General features: G+C 48.4%; 2 protein-coding genes across 14 annotated transcripts in view; both read left to right on the plus strand.

Moving 5' to 3' along the window:
- The window catches only part of DEPDC5 (DEP domain containing 5, GATOR1 subcomplex subunit), a 49,784-nt gene extending 43,700 nt beyond the window's left edge, over positions 1 to 6,084 (plus strand). For 10 of the 13 annotated variants that reach the window (XR_014229571.1, XR_014229572.1, XR_014229573.1 and 7 more), the window contains 5 exons: positions 130 to 301; positions 1,389 to 1,449; positions 2,587 to 2,669; positions 3,568 to 4,717; positions 5,981 to 6,084. Coding sequence is in view for 2 of the 13 variants with exons in the window: in XM_082325066.1 (XP_082181192.1) it covers positions 130 to 301; positions 1,389 to 1,449; positions 2,587 to 2,669; positions 3,568 to 3,863 (612 nt within the window). In the remaining 11 variants the exon portion in view is untranslated. Of the gene's footprint in view, positions 1 to 129; positions 302 to 1,388; positions 1,450 to 2,586; positions 2,670 to 3,567; positions 5,222 to 5,980 lie in introns of those variants that run through there. The other 3 variants (XM_082325066.1, XM_082325067.1, XR_014229578.1) reach the window with 2 other exon arrangements.
- A 1,282-nt stretch (positions 6,085 to 7,366) lies between these two features.
- Positions 7,367 to 17,830, plus strand: LOC309596619 (uncharacterized protein). Its single transcript, XM_082325068.1, has 5 exons — positions 7,367 to 8,780; positions 9,264 to 9,396; positions 9,668 to 9,969; positions 14,140 to 14,227; positions 16,152 to 17,830. The coding sequence occupies exons 1-5, from the start codon at positions 8,612 to 8,614 to the stop codon at positions 16,180 to 16,182; spliced, it is 723 nt and encodes a 240-aa protein (XP_082181194.1). The 5' UTR covers positions 7,367 to 8,611; the 3' UTR covers positions 16,183 to 17,830.
- The last annotated feature ends 5,633 nt before the right edge of the window (positions 17,831 to 23,463 follow it).

Below are 23,463 nucleotides of genomic sequence, written 5' to 3' on the forward strand. Positions count from 1 at the left end.
GCAAGCTGAGCCTGTGGAGAATTGAGCACGTCTGATCTATTCTCGGGGAATGAGTTGCTCCTATGCACATAAGTGCCCTTCCTCAGTTTGACATATGTTGTGTGATTCATTGTTTGAATCTTTTCTCAGGTTCAGGGCTGGCATCGGAAAGCCACCTCCTGTGGTTTCTTGCTAGTTCCAGTCTTGGAAGGCCCGTTTGCGTTGCCCAGTTACTTGTACGGAGACCCACTTCGAGCTCAGTTGTTCATCCCGCTCAACGTTAGCTGCTTGTTGAAGGAGGGTAGTGAGCATTTGTTTGATGGTAAGAAATGTTCTTTGTTTTACCCCTTGGTGTACTTTTCTGCAAGCAGGTCCCTTCTGGCACGTAGCTGATGGGAAGAACCTCGCTTGCCAGGCGTGCGTTAGCTGGTTGAAGGGCCTCTTTTCACATTTCGGCAGCCACCCTCGGGAAGGTGCTGCTGGGAGGAGGCCGTGCTGGCAGGCTCGTCAGCATGCGACAGTGCGTGAGGTTGGCAGCAAGAAGTACCGAGGCACAGGGAGGGTCGTCTGCCCAGTGATCTTTGTTGCCATAATGTTGCGTACCCTTATAGAGCCTATATCGGGTAGTTATTCTGTTTGGCATGATGTTATACTGTACGAGCCTGTTTTGCTGGTAGGGCCCTGCCCACAGCTGCTCTGCATTTGTATCCTGCATTTGCTGCTTCTCCCCCTCAGTGAGACGAGGCTTGCAGGGCTGCCATCCTTTTTTTTGTTGCCATGGTTACATTCACAGTAAGAGTGTTTGCACATGAGATGAAGAGCTAGAAACTGCAGTCTCCTTTTCTGCAGTCACCCTTTTGAGTGACGCTGTTGTGGTAAGTCTCAGGTGGAAGCTCAAAGATCAGAGAGCTCTGTCCCCATGCACAGAGAGGCAGAATTGCATCGTGAGAAGGGCTCTGTTTTAAAATAGTAGAGATGATAGTTTTCTTTATTTTCATTAACCCTTGACCCAGTGTCTAGGTATAAAAGTGAAACAATCTGTGACAAATCCGTACGGTGTGAGGTCACTGTCAGCCCCACTGACTTGGAACTGAGTATTTTCAGAGCACTCTGTGGTGATACACAGCAGCCCGCTCTCCTTCCTTGCCCCCTCCCACACACCCGATTACGTTCCTCTCCTTCATCTCAAGAAACACAAAAGCTAAATCCAGGGATCAATCTGCTACTGGAGTGTACGAGACACATCTCTCATAAGATGGCATTCAAGGCACAGCTGACAGAAAAAAGTGTGACTAAAGGAAATGGCTGGAAAAAAGTGTACAGAGGTCTTCTGAGGAAAACTGAAGTCTTGAAAAAGAAGGAAATAAAGTAGCTTAACTAGGTAATTGTTACCTTCTTGTTTGTTTCAGGCTTCGAACCAGAAACATACTGGGACCGTATGCATCTCCTCCAGGAAGCAATAGCATACAGGTATGTACAGAGCAGAATGACTGAAAGGTTCATATCTCCTGCGATAATGTAGGATGCAGACCGATGCTGAACAGTCACTCCTGAGTCACAGAATCACAGAATCGCTTAGGTTGCAAAAGAGCTTTAAGATCATCAAGTCCAACACATGGGTTCGTGCCATCTGCCTCCCTGAAGTCTGCTTGCAGGTCATTAGACTAAAACACGACTAGAATGGCTGGAGGTGGTTCTGTGGGTGCGCGGGGCAGGTAGATAGTGGTTCAGCCTGTCACCCATTAGCAAGCCATACTCTCCTCCTAGAGAGAGCATTGCCTTTGGAAAGTGCCCTGTTATTCTAAGAAGCAGATAGCCTGTAAATAGATTTCTTTCTGAGAAGGGACAATTACTTTCTTCATGTGTACTTAACACGGTCTCGAACTGGATGACCACCAGGGATTGACAATAGGCAGGAGACTGGGATGTGAGCCGTACATAGGAGGTTGGGCCCAGTTTAAGAGGGAATTGTTGGAAACTTTGAATACTATCTCGCCTTACCCCTTTGTCTGCTTGAGCTGCCAGTTTGTTTCATGGTGTTGCTGCCAAAGTCTTTTTCATGATAGAGAGACTGCCTTTTGTAATGGGCTTTAGCCTGGAAATAAGCTTTCGTTAGCTTAGAAAGCAGAAGAGGAACAAGTATTCTCCAAACAGCAAGGAACTGTCAGGTGAGCTGGTTGAAGTTCCGCGTGGAATATTGCCCAGCATGAAAAAAACGACGTTGCAGCTTGAACCATACCCAAGGAATGTCTGTCTCGCCTATCTCTCTTCCCTCGTTCGTGTGCAGCTGCCCCGTTTTGGCAGAGACTGCTCAGTGCCCTCCCGAGCCGAGCCACTGGTGCTCTTCTTTCCGGCACGAGTTCGGGCAGAGATCAGTGTGGAGTTACAGGCTTTCACGCTGTGCCTAGCAGGGGTGGGGAATATTTGGAGAAGCTCAGTCCTCTTCATCTCTTTTCTCCTTGCCTCCAGGTCATAAGAACAGGGAGCCTTTGTGGTAATGGAAGGCTTTCCCTGGTGCCCCTGCCTTGGGCTGAAGAAATCCTAGCTGGAGTGGCGCTTTTTTTAATTTTTATTTTAATTTTCTTCCTCTGGTGTTTGTTTCTCCAGATTTGGATTTGTGCAAGATAAATACTCGGCCTCTGCATTCAACTTCCCAGCTGAGAACAAGCCCCAGTATATCCATGTCACAGGTGAGCAATATTTGGCAGGCATGGGGCAAGGAGGAGGCTATTAGAAACAGAAGAACCATTTTACGCGCAGTTTGTCTTTTGTGTCCGTGATGTTGGTCCTCATTCTGTCACTAGTCAGATGACGAGTAGCTGTATCAGCCGACACAAACCAGAAAACTGGAGAGGCAGTAGGAAAAGCAGAAAGTGTTGCTGCTAATCAATGGCAGTGGTTTGAAATCTTGCTTTATAGTGTCTCTGAAACTTTTCTTTCCAGGAGATGGAGAAATAAAAAAAAATAAAAAAATGAGGCAGAGCTTATTCCAAGTGCAGTGTAAAGAAATGTGTATCTAGAAGCTAGAAGGAGGGAAAGGTGCTGGGACAAGTCAGTGCTCTGTTCTCATGCTTAAGGTCTGTTGTAGATACATCTCTGCCCCTACGCACTGTGTGGGAGGTAGAGAAAGCATTTGGGATCCAGTTGCTCTCATTATTATTCTTCATGAATGTTGGTGATCTATCAGCACTTGTAACTAAGCTCCACGCGTGGCATATTACAGTAAAATGACTTAGTATGTCCAGAGGGGTTGCTGAGACATGAAGGCAGCGACAGAAGAGAGCTTTTGGAAAATTGCAGAAGAGAATGGAAATTGATGTAAAATTAGAAAGATGGATCGGAGCCTGCAGCTTCGCTTCGTTCCCTTCTACCAAGAGAAAGGCAAGACTAAGTGTGCTCTCTCCCAGTGGTGTGATTTGCAGGAAGCGGCATGTAAAAGCGAAGGAGGAAAAGCGTATCCCATCTTATCTTGCGAAAAGGCAATTAAATGAAACCCAGTCCAGTTTCCTTTTCAGAATGTAATGAGTGAGCTACCAGTTGTAGGAGCTTGGGTCTGCCTAAGACTAAAGCCCTGTCTGTTTCCCCCAGGGACAGTGTTTTTGCAGCTACCGTATTCCAAGCGGAAGTTTTCTTGCGGGCAGCAGCGACGCCGGCGCAACTCCACTAGCTCCACCAACCAGAACATGTTTTGTGAAGAGCGCATTGGCTACAACTGGGCCTACAACACCATGCTGACGAAAACGTGGCGGTCCAGTGCCACTGGGGATGAGAAGTTTGCTGATCGGTTACTGAAAGACTTTACAGACTTCTGCTGGAACAAAGATAGCCGACTTGTTTTGTTCTGGACTGATTGTCTAGATAAGATGCATGCTAGTGCTCCGTGAAACAGGGTTGTATCTCTTGGGGAGACAGCTAGAAGCTTTACCTTGTGGCAAGGAAGCAGAGGTGAAGGATGACTGGAAAAGAGCCTCTGCTGGATTCCTCTTGAGGCTCCAAGAGGACCTGATCAATATTGCTGTTGATATTCAACAGAATTTGATTAAGCCCTTGGAAAAAGAATCTGAGCTCTTGGCTTGCCAATATCTATCACCTGACCTCAGCTTGGTTTCAGGTAGCTGCGGTCCTTGATTGCCAAAACTTCAGTTAGAGCAGAGGTAAGGGAGGGGGTGCGCAAATGGCTGTCAGGGGCAGTTAGCTTCAGCACAGCGCGATGGTAGCAGCCTGCCGTCGTCGGAAATGATCCGTGCCGTTTGCCTCTGACGTGCCTGACAGCAGCCCGCCTCTTTCCCTTTTGAGGTCTGCCTGGTTGTGTCAATATGTAAGATAAAATGTCAGACACTTGTTACGTTTCATACATGTAAATAAGTAAAAATGCAGAAAGTCAAGTGACCTGATGTTTTGTTGTAACTCCGGACGGCAGTTGGGGAGTAAAGGAGAGTAACTGCCAAAAGGAAATACTGCTGCTTATGTCCAGCATGATAATGAAATGCTCAAAGTTCCGTGGTGGGGATTTGTCCCTTAAGCATCCAGAACTTTCTGTCTCCAGCTCTGGATCTAGAACAGCGTCACGCAGCAGGAGCAAGAAGCCAGTTACTGTCCCGCAAGGCCAGCATCCAAGCCCAAGGAGAAATCGGGGGCAACTGAGCACAAGATGCTGCCGAGTGGAGGAACGAGGAGGATTATGAGCAGATGTTTAGGATATGCCTGCACGCAGCAAACCGAAGATGCCTACGCTCAAGTATGTAGTCTTTGTCGTTGCAGAGAGTGCTGGCATATGGTGCATGGGCTTGGCGCGAGGTGGCTGTTGAAGCGGGGATTGAGGGTGGGTTCAGGACCTGCCCCGGGTAGCGCGGTGCGTGGGGGGCTGCCCGCTCCTGCTGCCAGGCCGGTGCTGTTGGTACCTGCTCTCGCTGGAGTCAGCAGAGCGCTGACACGCGCGCCGCGGTGCTCAGGCCTAATTCAAGGAAAATCATAGCTGCTTCAGTTTTATCCCCTAAACTGCATCTGGGTGACTCATCTGCTATTAGACAGTACCCTCCTAGAAAAGGGGGGTTTGAGCTGCGTGTCTCTTCATCCAGTTCATCTGAGCGTGTCAAAATCATCAGCGTGTGTCTCGTCCCCATTAACATCTTAAAAAATATGGAAGCAACTTGCTGCCGTCCGTCGTACACAATTTTACTACCAAGGTAGCGGTGGGCGCAGCGGCGGCTTTGCCGGAGCGGTGGAAGGGGCGGGGGCGGAGCGCAGGGCCGCCCGGCAGCGCCCGGCCCCGGCTGCGGGCAGCGGGAGGCCTCGGCCGGCGGCGGGGCCGCGCTTGCGGCGGTGCGGGGCCGCCTCGCCCTGCCTGCGGGGGCCCGGCGGGCGGCGACCGGGGCTTCCCCGCGGGAGGAAGGGGCTCCGGCGCCCCGGGCTGCGCTCTCGGGAGGGGACGGGGCTGCCGGGCTGTCCCTGCTCCTCAGCATCGCAGGTATTTAACAGCTTTTTCCCCCCTTTTTGCCTGGCCGAGGGGTGGGGGGTCCCCTTTCCCCGGGAAAATGGGCGAAAAACGATCGTTTGAGTTAGGCTTTGCTGGAACAGCTGGCTGCCCCTGGCCTGTCCCGTGCCGTTTTGGAGAAAAAACTCATTAATTTCACCTGAAGGTCTCTGGGCTTAATGTTCTGGTAGTTCTAACCTGTAAGCAGTGAATGTAAAGCTGCATATGGTGACTGGGATACGGGGGTACCTGATCTGCAGAGAGTGGAGGGGCTGGGGGCACACGCGTGTGCGTGGGGCACTGCAGAGCTGCCAGCACCCCCCAGCGCCCCCAGCCGCGCTGCAAACCTGGCGCGGCTTCAGCCTTTCAGGGCTGCTTTAGGCCTAGTTTTATTTTAAGTGGTTTGAGGTCCTCAGGCTGCTTTTAACAGCACAGTGAATTTCTTCCCCTTTAAAAAAAAGCATACCATAGGAGCTAAAAATAGGAGATAATAGTTTTTATCTAACCACAACTTTGTGCATTGCATAGAAACAGCTTCCAACAGGACACAAGGATGAAGCGGTTCATGGCCATGTTAAACAGGAATAAAAACAAGGATCCCCCACCCGCCAGGCTGCTGGATCTGGCAGGACAGCTTTGCCAGGACCTCCAGAACTCGTCTCCTAGTCTGGAGAAGCTGGTTGGGACCATGATGGGATGCAAACACAAGATGTATTTTCTCACTAACATCCACGTTGTCCGAGCTTGCGTGTTCGTTCATATCCGTAACGGGCAGCATGACACAGCCTGCAGGCTCCTGGAGGTAGGGACGTGTTCTTTGTTTCTTCACGGAGACAGAAAGCAGTATTAGAAAAATAGTAGTTAGAGCTGTTAGTGCAGAGGTACCCAAGCTGCAGCACATGGAGCATTTCCAGCTGGCGTACGGACGTGGAAGGTGATATGTGTGCGTTGGTTGGCCTGAAGCACAGGATAAACCTTTGCTACAGGCTGTTACTATTAATCAGTCAAAGGGAAGAAGGTACTTGGGTGATGATGAGGTCGGTTGTAGTTTGTGAAAGCAGGATTTTTGTTCTCTAGTGTGGTGGTTCTTAGAGTTTTTACAAACTTAGGGCTCAGGATGTAAAAGCCTTGGGGAGGCCAAGTTTAGAGGGCTTGCCAGGGTGGGAAGATACGGGGAAGGCTGGATGGCACTCAAGGGATTTTGGCCTCTAGATCTGGTAACGTAGCCCTGTTCACCAGGGGGAAAGAAGGAATTAGGCAGGCAGCTCCCTGTGTGCATTAGAGAAGGTACAGCGAGCCGTATACTTGGATAACGCTACCAGCTTTATGTCAAACCCGCAGGAATCTCTGAGTAAGCGTCCAGTTGTTGAGGGTTTTCTCCTTTATAGGAAGCCTGACTGACTACCTGGAAAGGGTTTGCTTACATATTATTTTGTTTTAGTATTGCAAGGCAGAAGAGAGGGAGGAGCTGGTGCAACTTTGGCATGAGATTCACTACCGGAGGGTTATGGAGAAACGCCACACGGATTTTCTGACACCACTGCAGAAATTCCGTTGCAGGAAGAGGTACCGCGGCATGGGGGAGCCAAGTTTTTTTTTCTCTGCTGTAGTTAGCAGATGCAGGGGGTAGAGATGCAGAGGCTGCTTTTGCATCTCAAGATGGCTGCTTCTTGGAGCTGGGTTTTTCTTGGTGTTTTGACCACTTGTGGTAACATGAGAAAATTCCCATGGATGTGAACGACTCTCTTGGGGTCCTTTTTAATCCTGTTTTTTTCTGTGTACAGGCATCCTCCACCTATTTCCCTTTGTCCTGAAGGTGTGAAGAATCGAAACTATTCAGATGAAGTACGCCAGCAACTGCACAGGTTTGCTGCAGAGGTGACAACAAATCCAAACAAGAAACAGCGGGTAGGGATATGCTACTTCCGATCGAGTCTCCTTGTCACAGAAAAGCAGAACTCTGTGATCAGGGGTCTATAACTGGTTTCATTCTAAATCCTTGTTTTCAGAAGTCCCAGTGGGGCTGGGATTCCCAATATTTGATCTTTCCCTAAAATCATCAAGTTCATGCTAAGTAATTTCACTTGCTTTGGACAAAAGATCAGGGGAAGTAAGTTCCTCACTCAGCTTTTAATGGTTCTAATTTTGTAGTGATTGGGCATAGGCAGCGAAACAACCATCACTCAGAAGAGCCATATTACAGTGATAAATAGTTCTGACTTCACTGAGGTATAGCCTGTATAAAATTGCACTTTGCTTACCAGAATATATCTCTGACTTATCACATTAAATTCACAGAATTTGCAAGCACGATAGGCCGTGTTGATGTGTGCATGTATCTACCTTATTTGGACAGGGAAAAATTTGTAATGAAAGCGAGGTGTGAATTAATTCAGTAATCCTTGTTGGTTACTGCCTTGCAAGGTGAAGGCTTCAGACTTTAAAGTCTGCCTCTGTGGTCCTCAATTTTTCCAACACCCTTCTCGTATGAGGCAGGATGGCCTGGTGAAGAGTTCTGCAACGTGAAGATGGTTTATTTCCTATCCTTTTCACAAAGCAGCAGCAACTTCCAAATTTTCATTTTAAAAAACCAATCTGAATTGGGAGCATAATGAAGTTGCATAATTAAGTCCTAAAAGGTCGGGATATGATGATCACATAAGTGTTAATTTCCCAATACGTTCTTCACTTAAGTGATCTCATGATTTAACGGTTTAATACAGCAGAACTTTTTCTGTGAATGTGATACAGATGTTTATACTGCTCGCAGTTTGTGAAAACTATTTAATGGGGTAAATGCATTAGTGTTTATCCTATTAGTGTCATGTTAGTGATGCGAAGCTGTCATTCTGTGGGACGAGCATGCTTTGTTGGGGTTTTACATTTAAATATAGCCATGTAAAACAGCAGTATATGGTTTCCTTTAGCAAACAAATTGACTAGGGAAGCAGGCTGGAATGTGTGTTTTCCAGCAACTCTTTTGAGTTTATAAATCAGTCTCCTCAATGGGATTCACATAGACTTATCGGAGACCTAGTGAACAAGTTGCTGGGCTGCTTTTGGAACGGAAGGGAAAAGCCTGATTATTTGGATGTGGTTTATTCTTTTTCCCTTGATCTCTCCCTACACCTGGGTTCGCAGGAGGGATTGGCTCGGGACATGAACCTGCAGCCAACCCAGGTCTATAATTGGTTTGCAAATTATCGACGACGTCAAAAATCCTGCCTCTCTCGTACGGAAAGGCTCAACAACTCGTGTCCTGAGAGGGCTTTGACTTACCGCACAAAGGAGGAGCAGGATAAAGGATCCTACACTCCACAAACTGCAGGTTCGTCTCTTCCTAATGGGCTTAGGAAGCGGTCCAGAAAGCTGAAAAACAATTTAAAATTCCCTCAGGAAGGGAAGGATATTCCTGCTCCAGAACAGCGTCTATCTGCTGATGGATCAAGTGGACACTGGAGGACTCTACTTCAGTGGAGTGCCTCACTCTTTGGCTAGAGGCTGTCAGTCTGTTGAAGGAGCAAGGATTGATAAGGCCTGGGCAAGGACAGGTGAAAAGAGATGCCCGTCTCCGAAGGGGTGCCAAATGAAAGCAAATACAAGGGAGGCAGCAGGTTTTAGCTCTCAGATTCTGGGATCAGGGCAGTACTCCAGTAAAACCCAGTATTTCCATGCCCCTTCATGGAATCTTGACCAAACCCCAGTCACGGGGAATAAGAGGGTCTTGCTGTATTTGGCAAATGAGACTTGTTTCATTGCTTTTTGGAGTAACTGTTAGTGTTCCTTCACCTGCCCGACCTGCACCTTTCAGGTGGCTCTTGTGTAGGCATCGGCTGTGAGCAAATGGAGATGACCCTCATGCCCTGTGACCCAGGGTGGGAGCAGTCAGCTGCAGATCTGGATAAGCCTCCTGAAGGAACGTACTTAAAGATGCTGGAATCCAGGTGATGTATGAAAAAGTCTTTACAGTGACAGTTCAGAGATGAAGCAACCTTTAAACTTGTTCATGGAACGGACTTTCATGTCAGTTCCCAGGGGACATCGCTTAGGAGCTGTGACTCCACAGATGGGAATGGTCCATGCCCAGCATCAGGCAGGCAGAGCATCTAGCAGTTAATCTCCCAGCTGTCAAGGGCAGGATTCAAAGTCTAGCTGGGGGTCTCCCCTCTTTGCAAAGCAGTATGTCTGGCTGATGTATTTGCTCCATCATTACAGCTTTGCGCAGAGCAGTGAGCTGTATGAAGCGAGGACAAGCCAGGCTTTGTTGACCGCTTACAACGCTGAACAACCTGTAGCTTTCTGCACTGAGGCTATGCTGGAACCAGGAACCTGCTTTAACTCTGCTGTCCTGCAGCCCGGAGAAGCAGCCAGCAGTACTGATGCCAGCCCTCAGCTGGATACATTTGTCCTGTGCTCCTGCGGGTCCCTTGCCCTCCCGGATGAACAGCTGGCCATGTGGCATGCCCCTTCCAGCACCAGAGGAGTCTCTGGCTCCATGTGGACCCCAACTATAGAAGGTTAGTAAACCTGCACCCAGATCGTTGACCTTCAGAGTTTTCAAGCTTCTCTTCCCTTTGTTGTGAACACTCTTGCTCACTTAGGTGGCTTTCCAATGTCATGACAACTGGGAGCAGGGCTTGTCATGAGCTCTGGAGTTCTGCTCCCAGAGTAGCTCAATGAGAAAATCCGTTGATTTAAGGTGTTGAAGCAGACATTCTTACCTACTCTTTTGCTTAAACTGTAAGTCCTTCCGTAAGATAGTACTTTTCCAGCAAGGTGGTTTCCTTGTAGCATTTCCATTGGAAGAGTCCCTTCAGGTGTTGTCTGCTCACCTTGTCCGTTTGCAAGCTTCTGGGTTTTTAAATGCCTGTCGTCCTTATGAAATTACCTGAGCGGAGGCTAGGAACTAGCCTCTAGGTAAGAAACTGTGACACAGTGCTCATCTTCAGCAACACATTCTCACTTTCCTTTCTCCTTCCTGCTATTCTTTCTCTCTCCCTCTCTGTTTCCTTCCTGTCCAGTCTTGTTCAGCATTCCACCATCTCTTTTCTCCTCCCTGTTCTTCAGAACAGCATTGATAGGATACGTAAGTGATGTCCACCTGCTTTTGCTGTAGGTCTACAGAACAGAAAGTGCTGTGGCTGCCATTCATCTCTGGTGATTGTGGAGCAAGGAGGGGAGGAATAGCTGGGTCAGAGGTTGGGGTCACGTTATCTGTAATTGTCTTTAATACGAGCGTTTATTTCAGCAGGTATCAGAGCTCCCTTGAGCAGAGTCCCTCAAGGTGGCTGTATTGAGGCCAGTTCAGGAAGAATCATTCAGCAGTCAGATTTAGAGGTTGAAAGCTTCATCCTTAGAGAAGGACAGCTAGGGACCCTGGAATCTATCCTTCCCCACAGGTAAAGGGAGGGGAAAGCCCAGGGCTTCTTAAGGGCAGGAGTAACAATGATGCTGTGGGTCTGGCCTTGTCCTGATCCCCCTGTTGAAGAGGGCTGCAGACGGAGCGTAGTGGTGCATCTCATTCAAGGGCCTGGTTCTCCTTGTGTCCGTCATATTTTGCAGGTATTTATAGCTGTGCACTGGAAATGGGAAGTGCTGTGTAAATGTATATGTGTTTTACGGTGGTGGCACAAAGGAGATTTGGGACCAGCCTCATCAGAAAAGATAGGACCCCCTCTCTTGGAAGCAGGTTTAGCTTCTAAGCTATTTGCCTGTTTTTCTTTTTGGCAGAAAATTATAACCTATACTGATCTCAGCGAGAGCTGATTCTGTGGGCTGGGTTGGTAGGGCCCGTATTTAATCCTAAAATAGTTTTTGTAGCTTCATAACCTCATGACAAGATTATTCCATAGTGGAAGCTTTCCAAATTGGAAGACAGAAAGACAGACACTGTTCTGTCTTTCTGTTTTCCACCTGTATGAAACGTTTCAGACTGCAGGTTTTCTCTGGGGCTGGAGATGAATTCACAGAATGCAAAACAACAAAAATCCGTGCCATCTTCCATGTGTTATACAACTTCCGTAATGTTACATAAAAATAAACACTGCCAAACAGAAATTATGAGGTTCCTTTAATTTACTGATCTGCAAGACAGAAGAGGAGCAGTAGCCCCATTTCATAACCATTCTGCTTGACACTGGCCAGCATTTGTGCTAGCACGATACTCTCAATAACCCATCACAGAGGTAGCTGGAAGCAGTTCTATTCCCACTTTATAGATGAGGAAGCAGAGGCATGGAGAGGCTTTGTGGCTTGTCAAGCAACAAGGGAAGGCAGTGATTCACTGGAGATAAAGATCAGTGGTTTTTTGCCTCCCGGTTCCCTGCTAAAAACACTTCTGCCTTTTAGCCCTGTTTCCCAGTTGGCTTGGTGCCTGCAGTTGTTCACGTTCATGTCAGACTCCCCGCTCCGAGCTGCTGGGGAGAACCCAGGTCCGGGCATTGCAAACCCACCTCAGTCTGCGTTTTAGGATTCGCGGTTTTAGACAGTGGCTCGAGATCATGAAAGATCAGTGAGGCTTGCTGGCAATATTTTGGCTGGATTTAAAATTGCATGTTCTGACTCTAGAGTGAGCTCATGTTTATTTTTAAAATATGTTCCGCCAGTAGAAGAAATCTATGGTGAATGTCTCCTTGTTGGGCATGTCGGTTGTGCCAGGAATCCACGCACCCTTTATCGTATTCCTGGCAGGGGCAGGACTTGCTGCTTCCTTGACACCTTCTGCTGAGGATATAGTTATTTGAACTCTATTTGTAAACCCCATTTAGTGGCTGGTCCAGCTCCCCCCAAAACCTTGAACTCATGAGTGCTACGGAACAGCGATCTCTCTAGAAATGAGTGATGCTTAGGCTGCAGTTTCATCTTGGCCTTTTTGCAGTTTCTCTCTGGAGAGCCAGGGGACCTCGGGTGGGTAGTCTTGGCTAAGATCACTGCTCAGTGAATGGCAATGAATGAGGATCACCTTTGTTATCAGGCAGAGCCCTCTGACAGTCACTGGATTAGAGAGAAGTACTGTGTCACCAGGGTCATCTTTAGCAATAATATTGCAATGAGCATCACTCATCTGGGGACTCATGAAGGAATCGGCAGCTTAAACTGTATGGCAGATGAGCGTTGCTGTCCTGGAAAGACAGGGCAGTGAAGCTATCCCTGCTTTACAGATAAGAGTAAAGCACAGAGAAGCAAATTATTTATCCAAGGTCACCCACCTGGAGTGGACTTAGTGTTACGCTGTCGCTGCCTTGCCAGCTCCCTGCTTCCTAAGCGCAGGGACAGAGCTACAAGTCAGCCAAGGGACCCTTAATCTGCTTGTCTCGTTTTTAAAGGTGCTCACCTGGAAAGGACTTGGCCTGAAAGCTTATTAGAACGATTCCAGTTGCTTTCTTTCATGGGCTTTTTACAGTCGGTCCTACGCACTTGGGCTGTATCCAAACCTCTTATGATCTACAGGGCTGCGAGGTGGGAGTGTGAGGGGGAACCAGGCTGGGAGCTGACTGCCTCCATCTGCTCCTGCTCCTGGCAGGAGAGTTTGATCCAGCTAGCGAACTGGAAGTTCCTGTGGGACACCAAACAGATGCTTGCCTCTACAGATAGCGGTGTTGTCTCCTCTTCACTCCTCGAGGTGGGACGGAATGGGTGGGAATGTAGCCCAGCTAATGATTCACGCAGGATATAACTCTCTCGTGCCTCACATTTCAAACAGAAAAGCACACTGAACTCTATAGAGCAAGACAGATTGCATTCATGAGCCAGCATGTTGATTTAGAAAACATCAGTGCTGAGATGTTCGTTGCAGCTTACCGCTTCTGCCTGCATTTTTGGGATTCCAGCTCAGAGTGCTAGGAATCCTTCTGCTGTTAGGCTCTCCCCTCGGGATAGCCCAGCACCCCGACACTGGCAGGCAGCAAGTTCAAAACGCACAAAAGGAGGCTACTTTTTGGCATGTTGCATAATTAAACGGCAGAATTTGTTGCTACGGGCGTTGTGCGTGTCGGTGTAAGCGGGCTATGAAAAAGGATGAGACAAGTTCTTGGGGGGACAGGGGGTTGTATGGCCATTCGTACCCTGGGCTATTCCTGGTAGTGGTATGGGCAGCGTTGTTGGCGTGTAGATACTTCTGAGTTGGTGATGAAGGGCGAGAACATCCCATCATCGAGTACCCAGTGTCTCCTGCTTGACCCAGTGCCCGCAGACTGTGACCTCTTTGGAGAGGCTGGCAGAGCCCCCGGGGAGGTGTGGATGGGGAAGCCGCGTCCCCAGACTCTCACTGGCGGCCTTGAAAAGCTGTAGCAGAATCATAGCCAATGTTGTGGCTATGTCTAAAGCCGCATTTTTATGTGTTTTGACTCTTAAGATCTGTGTTTTTAAAATATGTTCCAGAAAAGAGACATTTTGGTAGACATCTCCTTGTTTATGGAGAATGTTCTGGCTGCATAAGGAAAGCTGCAAATTGAGATGGCATTCCTGTGTGCTGCTCCTGGTCAGGCTAGTCCTCCCAGTGCCGAATCTGTATTTCGAGGTCCTAACAATTTGGAAAAACGGGGCAGGTTTGTAGACAACTTAGCAGAAATCTGTTGAATTAATAGTCTTGCCAGCAGCTCGTCTTGTCCTGCTGCAGAACACTACAGTAAGTGGTGAGTAGAGCATAAATAACAAATGCATTTGTGTATCATCATATTTTCTTCCAGTTCCTGTCAGGCTGTGTTTGGCAAGCCTCAGTGCCCACCTGCTTCTGCACCCTGCGTGGAAGAAAGCCAAGCCTTGGGACAAGGCCAGGTGAGAGAACACACCTAACGTTCAGAGAAGGAGCTTAGCCCTGTACACACTATCCAGCTGTGGCTCTCACGCAGGGACGCGAAATCTCGCGTCGTATTTAGTATGAAGCATGTTTGATCTTTTGGAATCCAGTTCAGAGCAAGCTGGGCATTCCCTAGGTAGCGTCCAGCAAATGCTAGAAGGAGAGGTGTTTTTGTTGTTTTTTTTCCACTTGGATTGCTCATCAGACCCAAATTTTGCTAAACCTGCCGCTGAAATGATGGCCAGAGCAACCTGTGCAGATCCCAAGTGCCATTTAAATTTTGAGCAATGGAGGGCTCACCTAGCACTGTGGGAAGAAGACGACGGGAAGATGGCTGCTCGAGGGCCCTCCCCTCTGAGGGGTTCTGCGGAATTTGACTCTGCTCTCTCAGACCTCTTGAAATCTTTCATGTAATTTTCATTTCCAAGTCTGCGTTACTGCTGAGAAAAAGGGATTTTGCACTGTTCTGAGATGGCTGATAGCAGTGTACAGAGCAGTGCTATTACAGGAAACAATAAAAGAAGTCACTTCCACGATCTGGATGCAGTCTGCGTGCCTTCTTACGGTGATTTTAAGGCGGTAGAGAGCAGAAGTTAGAAATCTGGTGCTTTCAAGGGGATGGGAGCACATCTGTGAATTAAATGTTATTTAGAAATAGGACCCAAGAAAGCCCTATCTAAACTGTACCTGGAGCTATTTTTTGGCTTCACATGTGTTGGTCTACCAATCAGTTAGCATCCATTTCTGTTTCTCTTGCAATGCAAGCTGCTGGAGAAAACCTATTTAAAAGAGATTTTGAAAAGCAGGAGACCGTATCTGCTAGCCTCATTATAGGAAGCGGCTGCAGCTCTGAAGGCAGTAACAGAACCTCTTTTGAGCCTTTGAAAGCATCAATATAAAGATCTGTATCTTGGAAAGTGGCCTTTTTACCAACCATAATGTGAGCCAGATGAGTAGGAAAGCTTTGGGCATTAATAATGAATGAGCCTTTTCTAAGATTTCCAGAGCATGCAGTCTCTGTAGCTGGAGTTTGCATCTTGCTGTTTTGCATTCTTGCACTGATTTTGCAATGGCGTAGAAACATGACACTCAGTGCAGTGTGGGCTGGGGAGCAAGATGCCGTGTGATGCCTGCAGATGTCAAAAGGGGACATCTTCAAATCTTTGTAACAATTACTCAGTTCAGGAATTCAGAAAAGCAATTTTTGCGTATTTTAATGTGTGCTGTAGGAAAAGGAAGAACCTGAATGGGTAAATGATTTTACAGCCTTCTACAGGCTTCCTGGGCACTCTGTTTCTTGCTGAATCAACTTGCCCTGGGCTCGTTGCAGGAATATGCTCGTTTGGTTCCTGTGTCTGAACCGCAGGGGTGCAGAAGTGCGCTTCCTTCGTCCACACGTGACTTTCAATTTGCTTTTCATAGGTCATGCATCCCGTGAGAGCCAAAATGAGAGTAAAACAAAACAAGCAAGCAAACAAAGAAAAAGTTAATTCATTTTGGAGACATTTCTTTCCCTCCCTGAACAGAGCTCCCTTGTTCAGGTGATCACTCCCTCCTTAATTATTTCATCCTGGTCTTACCCTCTGTCATTTACTTGGTATTATAGGAGCCAATGCCTTGGGCAAAGGGAAGGGAATTGCTCTTCTCTGAATTCCTAAGAGCTGAATTGTGCACTGATTGTGTTTGTCACTTTTACACCCGCGTCCTGTACAGACGGATTACTCTGCCTGAACTTAGAGGGGAAGGAGGACTTTGTCACTTCACGCACACGTCCCTCCCCGCTGGCGTTCCCTCCCACCACAGCCTTGTGCAAATCTGCCCAGAGGAGCTCTTCCACCCTGAGCAACGGCGTCATTAAAGATGGTGCGCGGTGAAGCTTTGATTCCTTCCCGTCTCTTTCAGGTCCTGGAGGATCCGGTTGGTGACCCATTAACCAGCGACACGCTCTGGGCTGCATGGCTGCTCTTTGAATTCTCAGCCGGGGGACGAATGTGACCTGCCTGCAGGGACGCTCGACGCGGTCTGCGCTTCCCCGGGGAGCACCCCCTCCTTTCCTGGTTTTCCTTTTTTTTTTTAAAAATGAATGAGGGGTTTGACACGGAGACGAATAGAGAAAGTGAGGTAGAAGGATGAAGGCTTTTTCTAATAGTTACAAAGTTTGTTTCAGTTACAGTTTTATTAAGAATCTTGCAAAGGATGGAAGAAACCAAAGGTGCCTTGTGGATTGTAGGTTTTTACTGGAGCAGTCTGAAGCTGCACTGTAGATGCTAAAAATACCAAGTCCCTAGTTCTGTGGCAGTTGCATATTTCTACCCATGGCACTGGTCAGATCCGAGTCCTTCATTACCTCACGAAGGTAAATGAAGGTCCTGTACTCAAAAAGAGTAAAATTTAGTTACATTGCCTAGCAGTGGATATTGGATAACTTTTTTCTCAGGCCTGGAAAATAAGCTCTCAGCTAAGCGCTGCTAAAATACTGCGATTTCTCATCTCCGTGTTTCTGTTGTACTGCTGGGTGTGACTTCTGGAGTGTTCCGTGCTCCGCAGTGTCACAGATGACACAAACTGGAGCACGGCAGAATTTTCAGCGCTAACATCAATGTTCTTGCAGGATTGCAGGAGGGCATAGAAGTGTGTCAGTATTTAATGCTACCTGCAACTCAGATTGCCCGGGAAAGAGGATGAATGGAGGAGGTGGGAGCCGCTGAACCCTCTTGATGCATTTTCTGTCCCCAGATCTGGGTGGACCGAAACTGCCAAGGGAACCGTGTCGCCCTTCGGGTGGTCTGCGGCAGTCTGACACCAGGCAGCGGCAGGCGAGCACATCCTATTCGGACGAGCGCCCTGCAAAGCAACGCGAGTTGCGCAGACCCCTACGCGCTGTAGTAAGCGTGGGGCTCATACTGTACTTGGCTGAAGGCTGCTTGCTCCGCGGGGGCAGGCTCTTTCGCTGCCGCTCTCCTGCGGAGCGTGCGCAGCTCCGCTCCTTTTGCCCAGCACTTTTCCTTACTTAACCCAGCCCGAGGGCCGCCGTTCCGCTCCTCCATCTCGCACTGCTTTCCTTTTCCTCTTGGAGACTAAAAAGCAGAGTTGTGTATGAGAGTTAGGGCACGAGCGGCAAAGCAGACCCTTGATGCGGGTTTAAAACTAAGCTGCAAGTCATTGGGCGGTCTTTTGGGTATTTTCCCTCGGTATTACTGCTATTTTTTAAATCTGTATTGCAAAAGGGATAACCCTTGCCAAACTCCAGCCCTGAGCTACACAAAGTGTACGTGCCTCCAGTGCCTTTTGTAATAAAGTTGGCAAATAAAGGTTACGAATGACTCTTTCTCCAGGGTTCGTTCTTCCAAGGTAAGAGTGTGAGGTGATTACTCGCACAAGGTATTTAATTATATATTAAACCCCTAGCACCAGCTGCCCTTGTGTGTGGTGAGACCCTGATACTTTATTTTGGTGGATTTCACTTGGAAGGCCGTTGTCTTCTTGTTGGAGGTTTTGTGTTCAGAACCGCGGTGTTTGCAGGGGTTATGCACACGTTTACGTTTATTTCTTTTAACAACGGGCCCTCGGGTGCATCCGAGCTGGCGTGCAGGCAGGGGACGGGCCGCGCTCCCGCTGCAAGGCAGCGCCCGCCTCCGCGCGCGCAACCGCGGCCACGCGCTGTTCCCGCCGCCGCGGCGGCCGCGCGCCGCCCTCCTGCTCCCTCCCCATTGGCCCGCCGCGCCCGTAGCAACAGCGACAAATATATCCTGCCGCCCTCCCATTGGCTGCCGCCTCGCGCCGAGCCATAGCAACAGCGGAGCGGGCGCGCGGCGCCTGAGGGGGCGCGCGGCGGCCGTTGGCGGCCCGCGCGGGGTGAGGCGGCGCTGAGGGAGCCGCGGGGTGAGGCGGGAGAGGGGGGACCCGCCGCCGCCGCTGCGGCCGCCGGCCCGGGGCGGCAGGTACCGCCGTCCCCGCCACGCTGCCTAAAGTCCGTTTTGCTGGGCGTTTGCACTGCGGTGGGCAGCCGCCGCGTCTTCTCTGCGGCCTGTGGCGGAGAGAGAACAAGACGCTGTCCTGCGCCGATGAGCGAGGCGGCTTTCGTGCAGGAGCAGCAGCCCAATAGCAAAATTCACACTGGATCTTGATAGATTTTTGTATGAGATCCCAAATAAGGTACTTGAATTCTCACCCCTAATGATATGTCATGTCACTACGATTACTATGATTTAGCTAGTCAATGGTATGTAGTACATGTGGATGAAAGCCAGGGTGGTTACGTTTCCCTGCTGTTGAAGATTGATGTATTGGAGTGAAGAGGAATGATGCCTCTCTTACAGTGAGACATATTTCAGTTCCTTTCAAATATTTAGTGCTGTTCCCTGCCAGGGAAGATGATAAAGATTAGATTAACGCAGCTCCACCTCTATAGAAATTTCAGGTACCTGTCATTCAAAATCAAATAGATCATTCTCTAAGAAAACAGCCCATGTTAGTGAATGCAGGTATTTTAGTTCTGGAGATAACTGACCTTTGTTCTACCATCTTAACAATACCGGTGTCCTAAGGCCTTGCAGGTTTTTTTACATAGTTCAAGACCACAGTTGTTTTGGCTTTTTAATTAAAAAGAAGAGGCTCAATTCACCGGAATTCCTACAGAGTGCTAGAACAAGTCTCTTTTCCAAACGTAAATCTGAAAAAGGCTTTGCAGCTAAAGCAGAATTAAAGCTTTTTCTCTTACGCTTCCCTTGATGAATTTCGTTTCCAAATTTGGCACAGTTGTTCTCTGGAGGACAATTGAATTTTCTAGGTCATTTCCCAGATGAAATAACTGATTACTTTTCTGGAAGCTTACGTTAGATGATTCAAAGCTTGATATGTGAAATCCAGCAAATTAGAAGTATTCCTCTGTAAGAGATGTCAGTTCAAGTGGTTGAAGTACAGCGTATTCTGGCCCACTAGCATCTTTGCCCCGTGCCACCTGGGTATTGAAGCTGCACAAAACGCTTCTGAGGAGCTAATCGCATTTGGACAAGAATTTGCAAGCTGTGCCTACAGCTGATCTCGCAGGCCTTGACCACGCTGAGTTAGAGGTGGCTGAGCAGAGTTCAGAGGTAGGCTGCTGCTTCCCCATCCTGGGCTCGAACAGGTGGGGGGCCCAGCCGTGCGGCAGAGGAGGAGACGGAGTGAATCTCTGCTGATTGCCGGGGGTGCTTCGCATTTGGCCGCCTCTGCCTGTGCTGCTGGGTGGAGTTAGACTTCGAAGGACAGAGTAGTGGAGTTCTTTATATTGTATTCAGATTGGGCTGGCGTTTGAATTGCGCAGTTTGTGTCTTACCTTGTTCTCGTTTCCTGGGTGTGATTGCATCCCAGTCACGTTCTGGTTTCCCTGTCCTACCGTACGTAGCAAGCTCTGGATGTGTTTGTGGTGTTCTTCCTTGGAGCTGTAATTAGAAGCACTCTGAGCATGTGGCTGACCTGCCCTGAGCTGAATGTGCTGTACCTGCTGTTGGCATTCCTCCTCCTCAACACGGCATGGCCTGTCGAAGGAAGGAGCTTGCCCTAGATAGAAAAAACAAAGCCATTTTTATCTTCAAATGCATATAAGGGCCCAAAGAATAGTACTTATATGTGTTAACTGATCACAGAAAGGGGATGGAAATCTAGGAGCGCTTCAGAAGTTCTGCTAGTTAGCTGTCCCTGAAGGGAGAAGGACACTTTCCCAGTAGGCAGGCATCCATGTTTTCCAGCCGTGCTGCTAGAGGCAGCTTTCCTCTCGGCCAACGGGGCAGACGGGCCTAGGACTGGCAAGGTCAGAGACTGCGCTGCTGCCTGTCAGTGGCTCTGAGTTGGAAGCGTGGTGCAGAAATGGCCGCGTGGAGGACCTGCGTGGCAGCTGCCGGTGAAAAACTTCTCTGAACTGATCCACTAGAGAGGATTAATGGCATGAGAAGCAGCTTTCCCTGTTTCAGCCCCATTGACAGTTCCCCCGGCTATCGGAGTTACTGAATGGGCGCATCTGAGGCCCGCTCGGGACAAGCGCTAGGAGATACAACTTCAAGGCCAGTATTTTCAGGCAGTCTCTTGTTCTGGCTGCCTGGCTCCACTTGCTTGGGGCCTCGTTTTCAGAGGAAATGAGCACTTAGGCAGCGACTCAAGTAGGGCACCCGGAATAAGAGGCCACTTTCGAAAACGTTGGCAGAGGCATTTTGTTTTATCTTTGCACTTCATTAGTCTTATCCCCAAAGTCTTTCATGTTACGTTCTACAGCGAAAGGTCATGGTTTCAGATCAATCATTTTCAGTGGGATTTAATCCAGTTCTAAGTCAAACTAATCCACTCTGGTAAAGTTTGAAGATCGGTAAGATTTCATTTGTTAAGACGGATCTGGGCTTATTTTTTAAATGTGGCGGCTGATGCCGAGTCCTCCATTGTGTATGCCCAGCATGAGGTGTCTTCGGGGTGGTTCCAGAAACGCTGGACATCTCAGTTCTGATCTTAGCTGTAGGCTGCAAATGCTCAGCACCTCTGAAAAATCCCTACCTGGGCTTTAGTAGGATTGAGGGGTTTTTGTTTGTCTTGTTTTTTCACTTTCAGTATTTACTTAACAAAGGTTGGGATTTTTTCCTCTTACACGCAGAGCCTTTTTTCAATATGGTGCTCTGGTGACAGCTTCTGATAAGCAGGCTTTTTCATGTGTTCCTGTTTATGAGTTCTGGTTACTTTCCTTTGATTACATAAAGAATAAAACCACACTCTTACATCTGGGCCGGGCTAGCAAACACTGTGGCCTGAAGCAGCTCATGAAGAGTTAAAGCTGCTTTCAATTAGCTACTGTGTTCTGCCACTTAAAGAAACCCCCGCAACTGAGCATGCTTCACAGCCTCCTGTGCATATCCCTGAATCATTCTGGCAAGTAAAAACACTGCCATAATCTTTTATTCAGACATAGCGCTTATTCTTCACTGGACTCTGAAATGAGCAAGCGCTTGAAAATAGCATATTTTGCCAGAGAGTTCGGAGGCTTTATCAGCTCACGTCTGCACAGGATTTTGAACATGCAAAAGGCTACTGGGTGTGAATGCTGAGTGGTGTTAAACACACTGCAGTGATCCCAGCCAGGTTCCAGTATACAGACCTAGCCTTTCCCGTGAGGGAGCCAGAGCTTCGCAGGTTTTGTGCAAATCACTGCCCTTTTGTTTTAAAGATCTTCCCATGTGGGTGACTACAACGTACTTTGCCACAATTCACGGCGTGAACCCTGCTGCTTCTGAGCAGCGCTCAGGCAGTGTGATCTTTCTCCCTCCATTCTAGGTTTTACCCTTGAGTTACGAGGGAGGTTCTGTGAGAACGATTCAAGATTGATACGAAATTGAAATATGACAAATAGTAGAATATTTTCACACACACTGTGACAGCCTCGAGGGTTCTGTTGCTCGTTAAACTGCAGTGTTATGGTTTGGCTAGAAATATATCATTGAAATTATAGTCCCTTGTGGTTTGGGAAAGAATCATCACACTTCAGCTACACCCACTCCTATCTCGTGCTCTGATCTTGTCATTGGTTGCAACACCTTTCCTCCCTGATGCGCAGTTATCTCGCTTTATTGGGGGGATGTGCTGCAAGGATTCTAACAATAATTATAGGTAGTCCTAAGCCTGTGAAAGAATGTGTCCTTACAGCATCGTGCCAGTAAGCGCCAGTCGCAGGATTTCCAAGATCAGATGCCCACAAACTCTCCTTCTCTACCATACCCATCTCTACTGCCTTTGCTGTGATGTGGAAGCTGGTTAGCCTCCCCCGTCAACTGGTAGTTGCTTCTGTTCTCTCTCTGTTTTTCAGTGTCTTGTCCCCAAGACTTTTATCATTTAGCAGTTCCCTAAATAAAACATTTCCTTGCTGCAGAGAAGAGAGGGAAGATGGTTTGCTCCAGGGATGAGGAGGATGCTAGTGGCAGGGACTTTGTAGTGCCACTGCTTTAGTTCTGCGAGTCTCAGGAACAGCCCTGCAAAAGGTGCGTGCTCCCTCGCTGCTGCCAGAACAACCGAAGGGGGGGCCTTTCCGCCAGGGGGAAAGGCTGGGAATGGCGTGGGGTGTTTCCTCCTCACCAGCCTACCTTCCAGCTCTGTCCCCTCAGCTAAACATCAGCGCCGGGGAGACGCCCTCTGAGACTGCACTGGTGTCCCCAGTGCCCCTGTGCGCAGCCGAGCAGTGAACTCGAATGGCGCTTCAGCAGGGAGCTATTTGTGGAACATCGGTGCTGTCCCACAGTCAGATACGCCTCTGGAGCACGGCCACTGCCTTCGGTCATGGTGCAATTCCCAGTACCATAAGTTTCTCCGTCTACGGATTCTTGCTGGGTGTGGTCACTTTGCAAACAACTCTCAGTCCTGCCTCATGAGAGCCGTGTTCCCGAGCTCCTGCCTGAGCTTTGCTGGGAAGCGCGGAGCTCTGCGACGTCGCGTGCGATGCCTGGCATCTGGGCCCGGCAGGGGAGCCACAGTTAGGCAGTGGTTTGCACCATTCAGCACTCCAGTAAAAGGTCTGCTGGCATTTCCACGTCCTTTCCATTTTTATTTTTAAGACATTGTAACTCAGCTTATAAATATTGTAGCAGATTAAAACCCATTGCCTGAGCTCTAATTTGTTTTTATTTGTACCTCTGTAGATCCGTGGAGCCGCTGTTAGGGCTGAAGATGCAGAGCAGAGGGCACGGCATGCGCAGGAGAATATAGGTACTCTCCCACAGACCCCGTATGTGTGAAACGCAACCTCTTCACTCTCGTTAGGTTACAGGCAGGCTGCGGAAACGCTGCGTACAAGGTTGCCTTATGTTAGCACTTTTCCTTGCAACTCTTGGATTTAGACGTGTATCTGGGTTTAGAGCAATGAGGTCACGTATCACCTTGTGGATTCAAGGTTAAGAATTTTTGAGATGCTTTAGGCTGAGAAATAGCCATTATACAGAAGCTTCAATATGGAAAACCAGAAGCATTTAATGAGAGTGGTTTTGTGCCTGTGTAGATATATCCACATATATTGGCAGATTAATGCAGATTGTCTGGTTCAGTGGGTGAATAACTGGTTTTAAAAATACTTCGTAATCTGTTTCCCTCGGGAGTCTGAAACGGCTGCATGAGACTAGAAAGCTGCTGGTAGACCCTACAGATTTTCAGAGCTGTTGCAACACTTTGCAGACTGACTAATCTCTCCTAAGAAGTTACTGCAACTGCA

This window comes from Platalea leucorodia (assembly GCF_965183815.1).
Source record: "Platalea leucorodia genome assembly, chromosome: 12".
In the NCBI taxonomy this organism is placed as follows: Eukaryota; Metazoa; Chordata; class Aves; order Pelecaniformes; family Threskiornithidae; genus Platalea; species Platalea leucorodia.

Excerpts from the sequence above, each read along its gene's own strand:
- LOC309596619 (XM_082325068.1), top strand. The coding sequence starts at position 8,612 with ATGAACCTGCAGCCAACCCAGGTCTATAATTGGTTTGCAAATTATCGA. Across the intron at positions 9,397-9,667 it reads TTAAAGATGCTGGAATCCAG|CTTTGCGCAGAGCAGTGAGC; the intron begins GTGATGTATGAA and ends CCATCATTACAG. Across the intron at positions 9,970-14,139 it reads GTGGACCCCAACTATAGAAG|TTCCTGTCAGGCTGTGTTTG; the intron begins GTTAGTAAACCT and ends ATTTTCTTCCAG.